Raw genomic sequence first — 18507 nt, 5'->3', positions numbered from 1 at the left:
TGGAAGTAGCGAGTCCGTTTAACTAATACGAAGCCAGCAATTGCTATTCCAGCCGAGACTAATATAAAGCTTTTCTCAAAAATGGTGAATAGTTCTGAAATAGAATAAACTTTTTCTCAAAATATATTGTAAAATTTAATTTTATTCCACTATTTTTCTCATGCTTTCCCGCCTTTTTTCATTAAAAATAAACTGCAGGTGTATTTTTCCACCGAAAACACCACAAGCTATTTCAGACCCAATAGAAAAAGTCCGGAGTTCCAACAAAATATCCGATACCGGCCATTAAACTTGGCTGTATACGACTTGTGCCAACATTTCCATGGACTTTTTTAACTTAAAAAAAAATGTGACTGATTGCAGGCTCGCTAATTCATTATTGTCGAGCTAGCGCGCCTGCAACCTTTTTATCTTTTTAATTTTTCGCTGACAATAAACTATGCACTTCACCTTCTGATATGTAAAGAATAATGTCAACTTTTACGGTCATTTTTGAGAAAATGTTGTTACATTGGTTAGGTAGGTACCTATGTTATGACGATCCCTTGACACACACACAACACAACAATCTTATTGTACAGATGTAAGATTTTTTTTAATTTAAGGTTTGAATTAACGGTTTCTCGGTATTTCAAACACAAATCGACTAAAAATACCTACATGTACATTTATTAGCGGTATTTATGTTTATAATAATAATAATAATAATAATAATAATAATAATAAAATCTTTATTCAATAAGACAAAATTGCACAAGAGAGGAATGAACAATTACAAAGAAAAAGACAACTTAGGTTAAACATAGCACAATTAAAAAAGTTGAATCCTGACTCACAAACTAGGCAAGGCCCGTATCTTGCAAGTCAGTGTTCGTCACGTATGCGAGCTAATAGAGTAAACTACGTATATCCAAGTAGCTACTAAGTAAACTGAAACATTTTTATTAAGAAAAGGAAAAATTAATAAAATTATGTGTGTGTGTGTGTGTGTGTGTGTGTGTGCGTGTGTGTGTGTGTATGTGTGTGTAAATGTGTGAGTGCGCGTGTGAGTGTGTGTATGTATCTATGGGTGTCGAAGTTTCTGAGTCTATATGGGTGACAGTATATGTGCAGGTACGTTAAAGAGAAATGTTGCTGTCTTAAGTCTTAAGTCAGAAGATACTCGGTATCATCATAATCGAGTTTTTGCAACCACTGTGAGACTTTCTTTTTCATTTGAAACCTACTTAATCTAATTATGTTTAAAACATTATTTATCTTATTATAAAGAAATGAGCTAGTGATTTGGAATTGTCTCGAAGAAAATTTAGTTTTATGGGGTATGGGAGGGCAAATTCTGTAGTGATTTCTTTTAGTAAGATCTGGTTGCCGTACTTGCGCGTGCCTGCGCAAAATGGAGCGGAGTATAAAGAGCTGTCTCACTGTCAACACTTTAGCGATATTGTACAGGTCTTTCGTTGGGAATCTAAAATTTTTGTAGTGTAAGACTTTGAGCACAGCTCTCTGAGCTCTCTCGACTTTAAGGAAATAAGTTTTAGCCGCACCACCCCATGCAGGCACACAGTAAGTCAAGACTGAGGTACAAAGTGCAGAATAGACAGTGTTTAGGGTTTCTGTGTCGGCAGATTGTCGAAGTGTTCTAAATATGTGAGTAAGACGTCTGATTCGAGTGGCAAGCATGTCGACTTGTGGATACCAATTTAGGTTTCGGTCAATTTATGTTTATGTTATGTATGTTATTACTATAGAAGTTAACACAATTTTAAATAGTTTCGTTGTTTCATTTAAAAACGTGAGCAAATTTACCTTTAAGTTTCAAATGTTAAAATAAATGCATTACTTATAAACCTACTAAAATTAGAGTTAATAATTCGGTCATGAGCATGAGGCATTAGGTATAAAACTTCGGTATAAAAATATTAGGACTAATGAATTACTTAGTTAGGACAAGAAAAATTCGGCCTTGTGATTTTAGAGTTTAACAAACAAAAGCTACTGAAATTAGGGTGAAATTTTTTCGGGCTAACGGGAGCAGGACCTAAAAAGTTTAAAGTTATAAAACGTAGCATTCTATCAACACAACAGCTACTAATAACGAATTTTAGATGCCCTAAGTACTCATCAAAACGATCATTAAAAAAGTAATTTCCGTCCCCAAATATGCAATTTCCCGTTTCATTTTAAACGGCAATAACTCCGTCCCGTGGCTTCGCAAAACAATAAACGTGTTTACACCGAAATAAAGCATCTATTTATTTGAACGAAACACAAAATCTCAAAATACACAGCTACTAGGCTAATGAATTGGAGAGAGACAAAGATATAGTTAAGCGGTGGATTAGAATGAGACAGCTGTGTTTCAGTGTTTCAACTTCAAGTAAAAGGTCACTAGGTGAGGGTGTCGTCGACCGTTCGCGCCAAAAATAGGTGCAGTTGTGTCATCTTGACAGTTGCCCGCCATGTTGAATTCAAAAGAAAGGTCTGACTGAGTAATGCAACGTGTATTTTCGTCTTGTTTGAAATTTTTAAAGAGTTCTTTTCGCAAATGAGGCGCTTGTCAACATTGTGTAGGGTTGTTGAGTTGACGTATTCCGTGTTTCCTTTTTATTTTTGTTTGTTACTTTTGCGTTTGAGTTTTACTTAAACGTTACGGGTTTTTATGCTGCAGTTTGGTTGTAGTAAAAAACTGCGAGTCGGACTTGAATCCGGAATGGGCAAGAGTGGCAAGAAACTAAAAAACATGACGTAATCATATCTTGCATAAATTATTTAAAAAGTTGAAAGCCGACTCAGAAATTTCAAAGTTTAATGTCTCAAAAACTGTACATTAAGTAATTTCATAAACCATACGTAAATAAATATTTAGACTCCAAGAGGGTTTCGGGAGGACCGATTGATAGGTAATTGAGCCTTAACGTCGAAGAGACACAACCGCTCAAAACATTTTTTTATTATTATTATGATCTAGTAGATAATGCCAAACTTGAAAATTATTGCAATATCACTTCATAGCCCTAAAACCAAACTCCATTTATTTTTAATGTTTTTATAAAACTGTACTTTTTTTTCAACGGCACCGGCTAGCATTTTTACCGCCCTTTGTACTGAAAATTAAATGTTTTAGTACCTAGGTATTAAATAATTCCTCCTCGGCCGGCGTCAATCAAAGCATCCGTGTCAGGGCGTTGTTTTAATTAGCACAATGCAACGCAAAATGGCGGCGGGATACAAAATGGCCGTGACTTACAACGGTGGATACTTGGCGCTAACTCCACTACATACTGCATTGTTATACCATGTGGCCAGAATTAAAAGACTCACTTCACTTCATGATGTTGCTCCAAATAAAACTGACTGTTTAGTTTCAACGTTTATCTAAATCTAATTATTCTGTCACATAGATTATTGGAAAAAATTGGACGGACACGTACGAAAACTTATAAAAGTTCCACGTGACGTGACGTCACGCCGTGCGACACGTTTCCCACGAACGTTTAAGTACCACAGATTACTTAATTGTTACTAAGCACCACAGCTTTCAAGATGACGTGTCAACTTCGTCGACAATTAATAGATGGCGTGGTCTGAACGAACGTTGTGCTTTAACAATGTTACCATAATTTTTCATGTAGGTAGTATAGGTACTAACGCGGGTGTAGCTGTGGGTTATTTACAGTAACAATATAAATACCTAGCTGAATGTGTAAAAGATTGAAAAACGGCTCCTGCCCGGTCCGATCAATGAGATGATGTATGGCCGTTGATTCATGGCAACACTTTGTATCTGTCAGGCCAGTTGGCGCGCATTATAGTTGAGTAAAGGTTATGGGCTGGCAACACTTGTGTGCAAGCAAGGACATCGAACTGGAATTTCAAAAAAGATTTTTCTCGAAAAAGAAACCGGTCTACTGCGTTTCGAGCGAGGTTTAAATTTGTAGGTCTAAATGAAAATTAAAAAAAAAATACGCTAAGAAAAATGTACTTCGCGTGAGGACATTTCAGATGTTGTGTTCTCTATGCCTAACTACTTTATCTAATAATCACATCGTGCATTGACCACCCTCTTTTAACTTCTTTAATCATAATAAGAGATCGGAAGACGAATCATTATTATTAGTAATTAGTTGAGGCAGCGTAGAAACTAGGGCTGCAGCATTCCTAGCGGAGGCAAAGGCGAGCAATCATCTCAGAAAATTTACGTCCCACTTTTGACAGGCTTCTTCTTAGAATAAGAGAGCTTGGGCCGTAGATCCCACGCGGCCGCAGTGCAATTGGGAACTTTATACACACCATTAAATTGCTTTGTAGGTTTGTTTGTGCAAGTTTCCTCACGATGTTTTCCTTCACCGTTTACTAGCTAACCGCACCGTTTGTTAAGCTTTAGCTTGTGATAAATTTTAAATGTAAATTCGCACATGGATTTTGAAAAAATCGGAGGTGCGATGCGAGCCCGGGTTTGAACTTACAATTCTGTTGCTTAGGAGCCATTGGTCAAACCATTAAGCCCAGTTTCAACCTGCAAGAAAAATGCAAGTTGCATTACATTGCGGCGCTCGATTGACCACTTCAAACACGTACAAAAGTTTTGATTTTAATTAAATGGGACCATGCTGATCCAATTACTGGTGACCTATTGTTAAAGCGTTAACATACATAGTAGTAACAGCGCCATCTGTGCCGTACATAATGTACTATTTTATACTGTTCGATTCAAGTAATCTTCCTTTCAACTTAGTTAGCAAGCATGTAGATATGTAGATTATACAATAATTCCGACAGATGGCGCTATATTAGGCTATAAAAAGGAAAGCACCTTAGTTGTAAGCCTCTTGGACTTCCCTCTGTAGACGAAGTAACATTATACATATAAAGTTATTTTATTCTTTCATTTTTGGCCGCCATTTTCATCCTCACTTCAACACCTATAGAGACTCTGTTTTTAATATTATCCCCGGTTCTGGGCCACAACCTGTATAATAATCTCTAGGAATCTAAACTAAGAAGGAGCAAGTTATATTTCACAAACAGCGATTTTAGCATCTTTGTAGCCCAGTATCGCTCCTCGTATACTCGTATTTGTCAAGTTAAATAAACCTCCGCTACAACTTCGGACTAAACTTTTACGTACGGAGGCAGAGGCGGAGGCGAAATCCGTTACAACCCTAGTCGAAACTGTTGAGGCGTGTGGACTTGATTACACGGACAGCTCATTTGTTACATCGATTGACGACGGACAGACAGGGACACACAAAAACTGTAATAGGTACGAAAAAAGGAGTGACATTCGAAATCACAATCAGTGAACTAAACTAATATCGAACTATTAATATCAACTTAAAGTTCTTCTTCTCTTTTAAAATATGGCTTTTCTGTCCTAATTAATAGGACAATTTCGCCAGTGTCGAGGTAAACTCTCTTTGAGAGGCACGTTGTACGGTGATTGTAGTTTTTGCAACTTGATAGTAAAATTCCAGAATCCACGTGGAGACCACTTGCGCATTAAAAAATAGTTAGACACGAGAGCAATATAGAATTTCGGGATCAATGTTCACTGTTAAGGTTAATCGCCGCATAAAACACTATCAAAATTATACTTCAACTAGCCAAAGAAACAGAAATAGCAAAATTAGATATTGTCTACATCCGCCATCTTCGAATGCTACAAATCGAATTTCAACTTGTAGTTTATATGCCAGGTTAGTTGGCGCTAGTACCGTGAGGTCCGTTTTTCCACTTTGACATTTGTGTCACAATGAGGGCTATCGCGTATGAATTCGCCGCTAGAGGCGCTAGTGTAGCGTGAGGTCTCCGAAATGTCAAATCTCATAGTTTTTGGGTGAGCTACGCGGGTTTATTTATAATTAGAATAATTTTGTGAATATTTTGCAATATCTGAAATTAATTATGGCAAATACGCGTTCCGGGGCAATGAATGTCTGTGTTTTGAGACAGTTTTGTCTTTCGGAAACCTTTGTCCTCGCTTTTTTCAGAACAAAACGGGGACTATGGAACGCTGTGGCATGCTCGATATTTTTATGGTACGGTTTTAAGGTGTATTAAATATGATTTTAATCTAAACTTTGTTTTCACGCCCGTAATAACAGACTTCGAAAGCCATACTTTAAAACCTCACGCAACAGTGCGCCATCTAGTGAGACAAAAAACGATAGCCCTCATTGTGATTGGTTCAATAACTAAATGAGCCAATCACAAGCACCACACTGTAACGTCAAAGGGGCCTTACGATACTAACGCCATCTAGCGGTACTATTTATCAATTTCAAAGCCAATAAAATGTAATAGTTAATTGTAATTTAATCGGGTTTTCCGGTTTTAAATAAGATTGTTTTTTGCTGTGAAATGTACAAAAATAAATACCCTATAAAATTATGAATAGTTCAGTCACTCGATACTAGATGGCAGCACATATGAAATGTACGGTCCACAAATTCCACAATACAGTCTCTTTAATCCTTTAAAATCTTACGACACCGCAATAACATCGAATATTTACGAACAATCCCCTTTCGGTAGCAGGTAGGTACGGGCAAAATAGCAATGGAACAATAGAATACGAAATATCTATTGGTTTTGGATAATGTATACATACTTCGACTAACTTTGTAATGTTGGGTAACCTGATGTTCAGTTAGTTTTCGAAATCAAACTCTAAAATTTCATTCGAAATGTTGAAGAAATGTGTTGAATTTGAATTGATTGGGCTAAGAAAATTATTAGTTTCGTTTTCGTTGTTGTTTCAAGAAAATAAGTCTTGACAGACAAACAACAAAGTAATCCTTTGGGTTCTGTTAAAGTACGGGAACCTATAAATATCATATTCCGGCCATTCTCAAAAATACGTAAAATAATGAACGATGAAATCTAGTTAACTTGAGTAATTTACAAGTGTTTCTGAAAAAAAAAAAAAACCGGCCAAGTGCGAGTCGGACTCGCGCACCGAGGGTTCCGTGCAAATATTTTTATTATATGATGTAAGTATAAAATTTTATGCTTTTCGAAATTTTTCCTTTATCTGTGCTACTTATAAGACGTTGGTTCGTACCAAATTTCAAGATTCTGAATTTACGGGAAGTACCCTGTGACCCTGTAGGTTTTGGTTCCCTTGCGAGTGTCGAAAATTTGCAGCATAAACGGCTGTATCTTTTGATTGCGTTGGCTTAGAACTTTGATTTTTTCACAGCTCCAAGGGACCAGTAGACCTGAGTATTTGATATGAATTTCAGCTTGATACCTCTACGCCTTCCTGAGAAAAAGGGTCTTCACAGACAGACAGACGGACAACAAAGTGATCCTATAGGTAAGGGTTACCTAATGAAAATGAACCAAAATGAAAATCTAGAGTTTGTAATCTTGGTGCGGTCTGTGGAACTATGAACGTTAAAAATAGAACGTAATACTTATTTGAATGTAAAACGTTAAAAAGTCAGCACAACACGAGGTTGATTTTCTAACCAAAATCTATACATTATCCACAGATAAATAAAGGTTATTCTACAATCTACAATGTGGCGGACGCTTCGACCGCGGCTGGCTTCCGTACCCCGTTTTACCACGTTTGACCTCATTTCTAACTGGCAACACAGGCTAAGCTAGGGCTATTTTAAGGTCTCCTAACAGCCACTCGGAAATGAAAATAAAACCGCAAATTTTATTTTTTTATTAGGTAACAAGTATTTTTTTCAACTCTTTTTATTTCACCATCATCATCATCATCCCAGCCTATATACGTCCCACTGCATCACTATGATATTCATGTCAAATTACAGCTTTTTAGTATTAACGTTCTCTGAGCTTAGCCACGGACAGACATGGCGAAACTATAAGGGTTCCTAGTTGACTACGGCACTAAAAAACAACTCACCGTTTTAAACCCCCGGTACATGACCCTGATCTCCTGCTTAGAAAACTTGGTCTGCCGGCACAGTTCCTCCAACGCAACTGGTATCGGCTTCGGCGTCCTCGTCGGCTCCAATTCGTACGCATGCTCCTCCACTGGTGACTCGGGGGGCGTCGCCATTTTGTTTTTATTTTTTTAATCACATATATTTAGGGTTGATTTTTGGCTGAATAAAGACCGAGCAAGTTACTCGAACTTTATGAAAGCTGTTGGCTAATATGCTAGATTCCACTTTTTTATGGTTTTGGCGGGAAGGTTTTGACGTTTGATCAATTGCAATATTGGTAAGGTTGACGTTTTGAAAATGAGTCTAGCTTAGTCTAAATTTTACTGCACTGTTTTCTAAGATGAATTTGAATTCTAGTGGATAAAAGACTAAGAAGAATAACTTGACACTGTTTTTGATTTCTTAATAGTCTTGTAAGTCATGATCGGGTTAAACAGAAACTTTCGAGAACCAATAGTGATAGGTTTTATAAGGTAAAGTTTAAATACATTTTGGCGGTGAATTGACAGTTTTGAGGTTATGTCGTTGGATGGCTGCTGGGCAGGAATCTGAAACAAAGAAATACATGTTATAAAATAAATATCCAATTTATTAAGCAACAGCAAGTAACAATTTAATTGAAGTATAAAGAACTTCAATAACGAAATAAAAACTACAATACTACAATTATTGTTTATTGAACACCATCAACCAGTTATATTACAACATAGTTACAAATACAAAATGCAGGGGAGAGTAAGTATTCACGTTAGACAATAGGCGGTCTTAGTGAAAGTCGCACTCAAACACTTTTATAACTAAAACTGATGAAAAGTATTACCCGAAGGTTTTTCAATAGTCATACTTCCTGCCCACCAATATCCTGCCTTAGGCCGCAATATTCCCGAACGACGCCATAAAGCGGACCTTTTTTAATAAAAAAGCTGGTAACACATGCCAGTTTAAGCGGGGCTGCCAGTGATAGCGGATTTAAAAAGTTGTTTATGGGCACTCGATTCTTTACTTTATGCTTATTTGAAAAAGGTAGGTAGGATAAAACAAAATAGAAACAATTGATTCTTAGCCCACTTTGGGCACTCTTTTCACAGTTAATGGGCCATTTTTTATTTTGTTGACGTTTTTTTGAGTTCATCTTTTTATACTAAATTTTCAGTTTAGTTACAAAATTTCCATACATTTTGTGTAACTCAAAAATTGAACTAACCCTGGTCAGAATAAGCAAATTTACCAATTCACCAAATTGCATTGAAATCTGAGAAAAGAAAGATATCGACAACAAAATAAAAAATTGCCCAAATGTGACATCGTATTGCCGGATAAAGAAGATAATTTGCCATTTATTGTGAGAAAGTTCTACAGTTGTATCACGAAATTGTGGTTAAACTAGCTGTTGCCCGCGACTCCGTCCGCGTAGATCTATCGCTATCCAGCAGGAACGTACAATTTTTCGGGATAAATCTATCCTGTGTCCTTTCCCGGGACTCCAATTATCTGTATACCAAATTTCATCTAAATCGGTTCAGCTGTTTAGACGTGAAGAGGTAACTAAAACAACAGACTTAAAAACTTTCGCATTTATAATATTTATGGGATGTGAATACCTTTAAAAGATATAGCTCTGTGATTGATGAGCATACAGACAACAAAGCCTTAGTAGTAGAGACCCGTTGGCATCCATACTATACTTATTACATAATCTGGGTCCATGACCAAAAATATAGAACTGAATCTGCAACCTGGATTTGTTTTTCATAGCCCTCGAGCGAAATCAGAGCTTTCTACCATTAAAATCTATTTTATCTGTGGTTTAAAACGTAACGACCGTTTTCTATTATCATTATCTAATATAAGGTTAGTTTTCTATTAGTTTGCGATCTATGTTTTCGTTGGCGCCCAAAATGGGACCGAATTATATGTTAGAAGACTTAGTTTTCTTTTATGGTTTGGGTTTGGCCTCGACATTTAGTTCCCCTTAAATTTATTAGAAAAATACTTGGCATGAAGCTGGGGGAAATAAAATAACAATCGTTTGGAAGTTTTTCCATCATTCTTCAAAGTTTTATCTATAGTCCGAATTCTAAGTCAAGACAAATTTGGGTTGCCACCAGCGGTGCTACTACGAATTTCGAAAAACGATGTTCGCGTCGTTCCGTCCCTCTGACTGTTATACTATTTAATACGAGAGTGAGACGGACGGTACCATACGAACTTCGATTTTCGAATTTCGGAGTATGTTCTACCACAAAAATAATTTTATAATTCATCTGTTATGTACTATCGAACCAACTGAATCGTGAACCACGAACTGAAGAGCCTTTTTCGTAGGAGAAGTCATGGTGACATTGCATTGCTTGACAAGGGAATTTATTATGATTTATGACACTTACTGTAAGAGCGTTCTACGGTGGGTCAGGAATCAAATGGTTCCATTGTACTATTAAGTAATCGCGGACAAGTATCGTTACATTATTCAAGCTACTCTTATTAAATGATATTGTAACGGATAACTCACGTCTTAAACCGAGTTTAGCTCGACATGTTTCGAATGAGTGAGTCTCACGTTAGTTTCATGTTCAAACTTATCTTAATCTTATATAGGTATAGTGCCTTACTTGGCAAAGTAAATAAATATCGCATTCCACTGCAACTCTTTGCCAAGCTAACAAAATTCCTATGTACCGTAAAAGCTAACTTAAATTAAATTCTGTGGCCATCAGAACAAGGTCGAGTCTTGAGTGATACTGGCGTTACATAGGACCTTGTCGCAGTAGCTCGGGGTATTTAGGGCGAGGAAAACTGTCACTTTGCGAAGAAATTTATTGGTTTAGCGAACTTAATAAAGTTGCTGAGTAAGAAACATGCAGCGAATAAGATAACTGTTTATGTAAGTGCTGGAGTAAATAACATTCCACTGGCAACACTGGCGTGTTAGTGTACACTTCCACTGAAGCGGAGAGGGGGCAAAAGGGTGGCGGTTAATATACGCTCTGGAATATATATTACGGAAGTAAATAGGTATTTCTAACTGCAGTGTAGGGAAGGGACACTCCTCCAATCAGAAACTGAGGGGTTTTGATTTGAACTACCTAGTGAACCTCTTCGCTGTGCCGATTTTCTCACAATGTTTTTAACCCCCGACCCGACGCATAATGAGGGGTGTTATAAGTTTGACCACTAGGTATATAGCTTGTCTGTCTGTGTGTTTGAGTGCCTATCTGAGGCTTCGTAGCTCTTAAACGGGTGGACCGATTTGAATGCAGTTTTTATTTGAAATCCGGGTTCCTAGCGATGGTTCTTAGTTATGTTTCATCAAAATCGGTTCAGCCGTTTTTGAGATATTAAACTTTGAAGTGACAAAGTCGGGGGTTTCCAACTTTTTGTTGGTTAAGTTATCCTTTAACGTAAAGCTTGTGGTAAATTTTGAATGGAATTTTGCCTTTGCACATGGGTTTAAAAAAATTCAGGGCTGCGAGACTTGGTTAAGCCCACGATTCTCTACAGCGGGGCTACCTAAGGCTAAGTTCGTGTCGTTCAGTCCCTCTGACACTTATACTATTTAATACGAGAGCGAGAGGGACGGTACGATACGAACTTCGAATTTCGAGTTTCGTAGTAGCTAGCCAGGGCTACTTCGAAATTCGAAAATCGAAGTTCGTATCATACCGTCCCGCCGACGCTTATATTATTTAATACGAAAATAAGAAAAATTTGCCGCCCTTTTGTTTCGGTTTTAAAATATCGGCCAAGTGCGAGTCGGACTCGCGCACGAAGGGTTTCGTACCATTATCTATACAACATTAGACATTAGCAAAAAAAAGGGTGGGAACCCCCCTTAAATATTTATTTTATTCTGTTTTTAGTATTTGTTGTTATAGCGGCCACGTGCAGTAATACCCAGTGCCCAGCTATTACGGCTCAAGAGACAGAGCCCTATGTGACAGACGGACGGACAGATAGACAGACACTGACAGCGGAGTGTCAGTAATAGGGTTCCGTTGGCACCCTTTGGGTACGGAACCCTGAAAAACCAAGATGTCATTATTGTACATAGAAAGGGGATACCCCGACTTCATCACAGTAATAAGTAATAGAAAAATTTCGTGCTCATTCTAATTCGGTCCGAATTGTAGGTGCGACAAGACTGTGAAATATTATTATTATCTAGATGTAAGCCGTGGTGGCCTAGTGGTTTGACCTATCGCCTCTCAAGCAGAGTGTCGTGGGTTCAAACCCCGGCTCGCACCACTGAGTTTTCGAAATTCATGTGCGGAATTACTTAGCTTTGCGGTGAAGGAAAAACATCGTGAGGAAACCTGCACAAACCTGCGAAGCAATTCAATGGTGCGTGTGAAGTTCCCAATCCGCACTGGGCCCTCGTGGGAACTATGGCCCAAGCCCTCGGATCTTGATCTGAGAGGAGGCCTGTGCCCAGCAGTGGGACGTATATAGGCTGGGATGATGAGATATTATTTGTATTATTTATTATGGAATTTTGCCGCCCGGGGCAGACCGGCAAAAGTTTTGGTTGCCGAAGCTATAACGCAAACTGAAATTTGACTTAGTTCCGGTTTCAGCTGTAAATTCTAGTGTCAGTTAGATTCTACTGTGTTTTATACGTATCTTACTGACATGCTCAGACATACATGATAATTTTAAAAGTGCTATTCTGGGCTTCCGTTTGCTGTAAAATCTTTCAGTATGCTGTTTACAGCTCGGCCACGGCGGCGCCGCGAGCGATCTCTAGCGTTAGGCTACGTTTCCATCCTCACACAGCGTATCTCTGGTGGAAACAGCTAAGCGGAGCGAGGCGAGGTAAATGAACCGTTTCTATATTGGTTCATGAAAAACATGTTCCTCGCGACACATCTACGCACATCTAAGAAACCGGCCAAGAGCGTGTCGGACACGCCCGAAATAGGGTTCCGTAGATATGACGAACAAAATAATTAATATTTTTCTAAGGATTTCGATTTTCATGAAAATTTGCACTTTAAACTTGAATATTTCGCAAACAAATCGCTGAATCGACAAATCATCTTTGCAAACCCCTAATGGTTTTAAAAATACCTATCCAACGATACCCCACACTATAGGGTTGGATGAGAAAAATAATCATCCCCACTTTACGTCTATGGTAGGTACGCTAAAAAAAATGTTTTTTAAGTTTTTTATTATACCATTTTGTCGGCATAGTTTACATATATATCCGTGCAAAATTACCGTTTTCTAGCATTGATAGTCCCTGAGTAAAGCCGCGGACGGACGGACAGTCAGACATGGCGAAACTATAAGGGTTCCGTTTTTGCCATTTTGTCTCCGGAACCCTAAAAACGGAGCCTGGTACAAAGTTCCAAATTTAACGTTCTTAACGTGCCGTTTGACTTGACTTTGATAAGTATATTGATTTTCGAAATTTGTAGTAGCCCTGCTGGTATTACACGTGATCGTGATGTAAGTACAAAAACGTTCGCTGCGTCGCTACTCGCGCATGGTCGAACCCGGGCCGTACATATTTTACGAGCGATGGTTATTGCTGTAAAATAAACTTATATTTTTATGTTTATTATAACATTGTAGCAAGTACGGAGTTAGGATCGTCGTTAAACTTTCACAGGCGCATGAAGAACACAAAAGAGTTTTAGATTTTTTCCGTCTATTTGGTTTACATAAGACTTTACCAAAGAACACCAGAACGAACACTCCTATAATTAGGCAATATAATAAAGGAAGAAAAAGCACAATCAACGAAAAATCGCAACTCTTAGAAACTTACTCTTTAACAAAAACTTATAAGTATTCGTGTTTTGACTTAGCACCTATTAGGTATGTCGCTTCCAAAATATAAGAAATGTATTTACATTTATTGAGTTCCATCATCTTCTTCTAATATACCTACTAAGTAAAGCAAAACGACCAATAATCATCGTGATTTGACTATTCATGAAAACTACCGATAGAAAATTAGTAATAACAAACTTTTCCCCACTCAACAAAATTCAGATCGAATATCGAATAAAAAACCAAACTTTTTCATCACAATGGTAACACTGCATAACTCTTATAACTTTTGGCGGGAATTAAAAAAATGGCGCGCCGCCAATACTCTGGAATCGTGGTGAATTTGCCAATTAAATTAGTTTTCATAGAAGCTATTTATTACCACGACGATTGGAGGATATTTTTATTCGGTGCCGGATAAAGATATTGGGCAAACAAGTTGTTTACCGAGCTAAAAATGTTTTGGCAGTTTCGTATGAACTTGAATGTTAACAACATTTGAGCAAACTTAAATTATAGTTTATTTCGCGCATGTTCAGCCATATTGGAAAAATTACCTACTCATCTTTGGCCCAGATTACCCCAATAGCAACTCCTTCCATTTCATCCCATTCAATGCAGGGCGCCCCGAGTTGTTGGCCATTCCAGGCATAACTACCTACTCTGGCCAGCGAAGCTCCACACATTTTTTACGAAACTTTAATCTGGTATCATTTTTGAGACTGTCAAAATTGACATAATATTGTCATTCTAGCCCGGCTTAGATAATTTTGATACTTCTGCTATAAGAAATAAATAAATCATTTTTTGTTTAACCTGTCAACCTCCTACCATCCTCAAAATGCAAATGTTGTAATATTATGTTGGAATTAAAATATTAGAAGATATATTCAATGCCAATCTGGTCAAAATGGTCCAAACATTGATGCGTCTGGACTGTACGTAAATGGGCACTGACAAGGTCATAAAATTTCTTCAGGGACTCCTAAAGTGCATCATCAACTTTCACACATTAACTACTATATGAATTTTGATGCAGCTTGAAGAGTCCCGAGTATAATTTAATATCTGGATAATTTAAACAATATCTAAGTATCAACATCGTTTAATCAGTGTACAGCAAGTGTTGTCAGCCTAATTTTTTTAGGATTCCGTACTTCAAAAGGACAAAACGAAACCCTTAGGATCACTTTGATGTCCGTCTGTCAAGACCCTTTTTCTCAGGAATGCGTGGAGGGTTTAAGCTGAAATTGATATCGAATATTCAAATATACGGTCCCTTGAAGCCCTGAAAAATTCAAACTTCTAAGTCAACACAATCAAGTTACAACAACGTGTTTCCATACTAATTGCAGTAAGCCTGAAAACCTATAGGGCATTTCCAGAACAGTTGTCCTAGAAACTTGAAATTTGGTATGAAGGTAGCTATTATACTCGTAACACAACCAACAAGGAAAGTCTGAAAAATCTAGATTTTTAGTCTGTCTGTAAATATCTATGACCAATATAATCTGACCCCAAATTGCGTACTTGTTACTTAAGAGTAGGGCTCTGCCTGCATTCACTGGATGTATAAATCACAATATCTTCAAGACACGATTCCCGTTTACCTATAAATGTGTACGGAACCCTCGGTGCCACTGTTCGATTAACAACCGTAAAAAAAATATATTGTCAGACAACTAATTTGGTCCATACTAGTCCATAGAATGTTAGTAATGGTAAATGGCATACTCGTGTCGCCTACTTGTAATAATATTGTTGTCTTGTGTTGTGAATTTGTATTTTCCTTTCTTTTTTTCATAAATTAAGCTATTAAATAATCTGGCCCCTATCAGCGCTGTAAGATTGTTATGGACGGCGAACAAGAGGTAAAATCACGAAAGTTTGTATAAGTACCGCATATATTTTGACACTTCTGCTGTTTTTATTTGAATTTTGAATTAACGGTCAAATTGTAAAACATTTCTCGGCATTTCGAACACAAATGGACCTAGATGTACATTTATTAGCGGTATTTATTATGTTTCTAGTATAGAAGTTAACACAATTTTAAATAGTTTCGTTGTTACATTTAAAAAACGTGTGTAAATTTTACAGTTAAGTTTCAAATGTTAAAATAAATGGAGTATGTCCATTAATCAGATGACTAGAAAAAATTGGGCACGTTTGTTTCTTGTGATGGTCAAACAAAAAATGGCAAAGATAAAGAGCGTCAAAGTTAATGCACTCCCAAACCCCGTGGGGGTTGTGACATCACGCGGTGGTAGTGTCGCACGCGCACGGCGTCGCCACACGCGGAACTCTAACTGGTTATATTCTTCATCATTTTTTTAATTGACACATACATTGATATAATTATGTATGTATTCGTAGATGTATTGCTGTTACGTTTAAATTTTCTTATCTACTTTTGATGCACCACCTGTTGTAAACTAGTCCTTCCTTCTTTCTGTAAAAAAGGTTGCCTGGAAGAGATCGCTCTTAAGCGATAAGTCCGCCTATTGCTCACCTTGTATTTTTTTTTACTCTGTGTATCTGTGTTGTACTATGTCTGGTGTACAATAAAGAGTCTTTGTATTGTATTGTACATTTTAATTTTTACATTTCACAAGAAGCGGAAAAATTAAACAACCGAAAGTCGTTTAAGTCGATCATGCGTCCATATAGAAAAAGAAAGCACCAATGGACGATGTAAAATAGCCCTTACGTGGGTATTATTATAATTACGAATCTCGAGTTCACAAAGGAAAAACTGTGTTTCCCTTTTCGTGTCACGCAGGCGTTAAATAAACCTCTACACGTATTCGTGACCGAATAACTGACATGAAATGGTGAGATCTCTATCATGATGTAACGTTTTGCGGCGAAATAGCCTTTTATTCGACTCTTTAGGGTGGCAACTTTTCCTTTGCCTTTTCGGGGGGAAAAAACGGCCAATTCCGTACAAATTTGTAGGTATTTATGTTTTTTTTTTCATCCAGTGTTAGCAGTCGCAAAGGGGGTCATTTCAGATAGTTACTAAAATAGACAGACAAAAAAAAAAGATTTCAGACTTTTCTCATTGGTTGTGCTGTAAGAGCTACCTTCATACTAGTAGGGCTACTACGAAATTCGAAAATCCAAGCTCGTATCGTACCGTCCCTTTCACTCTTGTATGAAATAATATTAGCGTCAGCAGCGGGACGTTGCGATACATACGAACTTCGATTTTCGAATTTCGTAGTAGCCCTACAGATTCCAAGTTTCTGGACAACCAGAAGTATCTAAGGCACTTGTCCCACCGCCGAAGATGAGCGAGAAGCGAGTAGAGCGAGTAACTAGAAACGAGTGGGCGAGCAGCGAGAAGCGAGTGTAGTTTTGTCGCTCGGCTGTAGGCGAGTGTTCGCGTGCGACGGGCGATTACTCGCTCCACTCGACTCGCTCGTGCGGGGCGGTCGCCAAGCTGACATCGCTGAGCGAGTATCTATAGCTCAGCGAGTTTTATAGCTTTGTCGCTGCGACAAAAGTTGTAAGAGCGAGTTCTCGCCGACAGTGTGAACAGCCAGCGATCAACTATTAATATATGTGTCTCTTTTACTCACACAGGATCTTATATCTTTTGTTCGTTTCTTGAGCGAGAAAATAGTCGATAGCCAATCGTTTTCTCGCTGGCGGTGAGACAAGTGCCTAAGTACCCTATACGTTTTTCGGTTAGGTACGGCAATTTGTATAAAAACACCTTTATAGTTTCGCCATGTATGTCTGTCTGTCTGTCTGCGGGTAAGCTCAACGACTGTTAGTACTAGAAAGCTGTAATTTGACATGAATATACATATCAGTCACTTTTTTGTACGTGTACGATACGCTCTTGGCCGGTTTTAAATTAAGAACACCGCGAGGAACTAAAAATGGCTACAAATCATCAAGGTAGGTAACAGTGGCGTGAAGGCTCAACAACTGGATTCCCACCGGATTGGTTGTGAACCTACCTGTCACCAAATTTACTGAGAGACGTTGCACTTGCACCCGAATGCAGCTAACTCACTCTCTCCGGTCTTGCCGGCTGTACACACTCGCCGAGACACCCCGAGACTGACCGAGAACGAGTGTGTACATGATGCTCTCGCCTTGTCTCGCCCGCTCGGTTCTCGCCTCGGTTCGCCTCGGCCGCGTGTCGGTTTTTTGCGGCCGAGTCAAAGGGTCTCGTCCGCTCTCGCGAGGTAAACGAGACCAAGCATGTACACACTCGTTCATTTAGTTGCCCGCTTACTGTATTTGTGTAAAGACGTGTTCGCTATCGGTTAAAAATGTGGTCCAACGATCGTGAAATAGAATTTTTAGAATGCTATCAAAATGAACCTGTGATTTGGGACCCAAAGCATTTAAAACGGCACAAACGGCAGCAGCAGTTTCCAGGTCCATCGTGGCCGATATCCTCTGTTCAAATGACGTGCACGAGTGTGTACATGGTGTGCATTCGTCGAGAGCTTCTCGCCCAAGACTCTCGGCGAGAGGCGAGAGGCGAGTGTGTACAGCCGGCATCTGGATTGCCTTACGAAAATGTTCGCTCCACGCCACTAGTAACTCACATCTTTTGATTACCTTTTTGAATCCACAACTTCATTCTCACGAGCAATAAAATATATTATGTAGGTATGAAGTATTTGAATAAACACAGATGTTTTCTGGCACTCAAATGCGTTTATTTATAAAACCATAGACGAAACTATTAAATAGTTTATGCGTTCTCGAGTTTTGTTTCCGCATACATTTATCGCCGAACATAAGTCAAGCGCGGGAAAGCAGCTGTCAATGTGACATT

At 38.3% G+C, this 18507-nt stretch overlaps 1 protein-coding gene across 2 annotated transcripts in view; it reads right to left on the bottom strand.

Annotated features, from left to right (window-relative positions):
- The window catches only part of LOC141442881 (A-type potassium channel modulatory protein KCNIP1), a 61822-nt gene that overhangs the window by 21404 nt on the left and 21911 nt on the right, over positions 1-18507 (bottom strand). For both annotated transcript variants that reach the window (XR_012452978.1, XM_074108036.1), the window contains exon 2: positions 7883-8473. Coding sequence is in view for 1 of the 2 variants with exons in the window: in XM_074108036.1 (XP_073964137.1) it covers positions 7883-8038 (156 nt within the window). In the remaining variant the exon portion in view is untranslated. The remainder of the gene's footprint in view (positions 1-7882; positions 8474-18507) is intronic.

Source organism: Choristoneura fumiferana, chromosome 26 (genome assembly GCF_025370935.1).
Source record: "Choristoneura fumiferana chromosome 26, NRCan_CFum_1, whole genome shotgun sequence".
In the NCBI taxonomy this organism is placed as follows: domain Eukaryota; kingdom Metazoa; phylum Arthropoda; class Insecta; order Lepidoptera; family Tortricidae; genus Choristoneura; species Choristoneura fumiferana.
The sequence above is the reverse complement of the archived record's forward strand: the minus strand, read 5'-3'. Positions and strand labels throughout refer to the sequence as shown.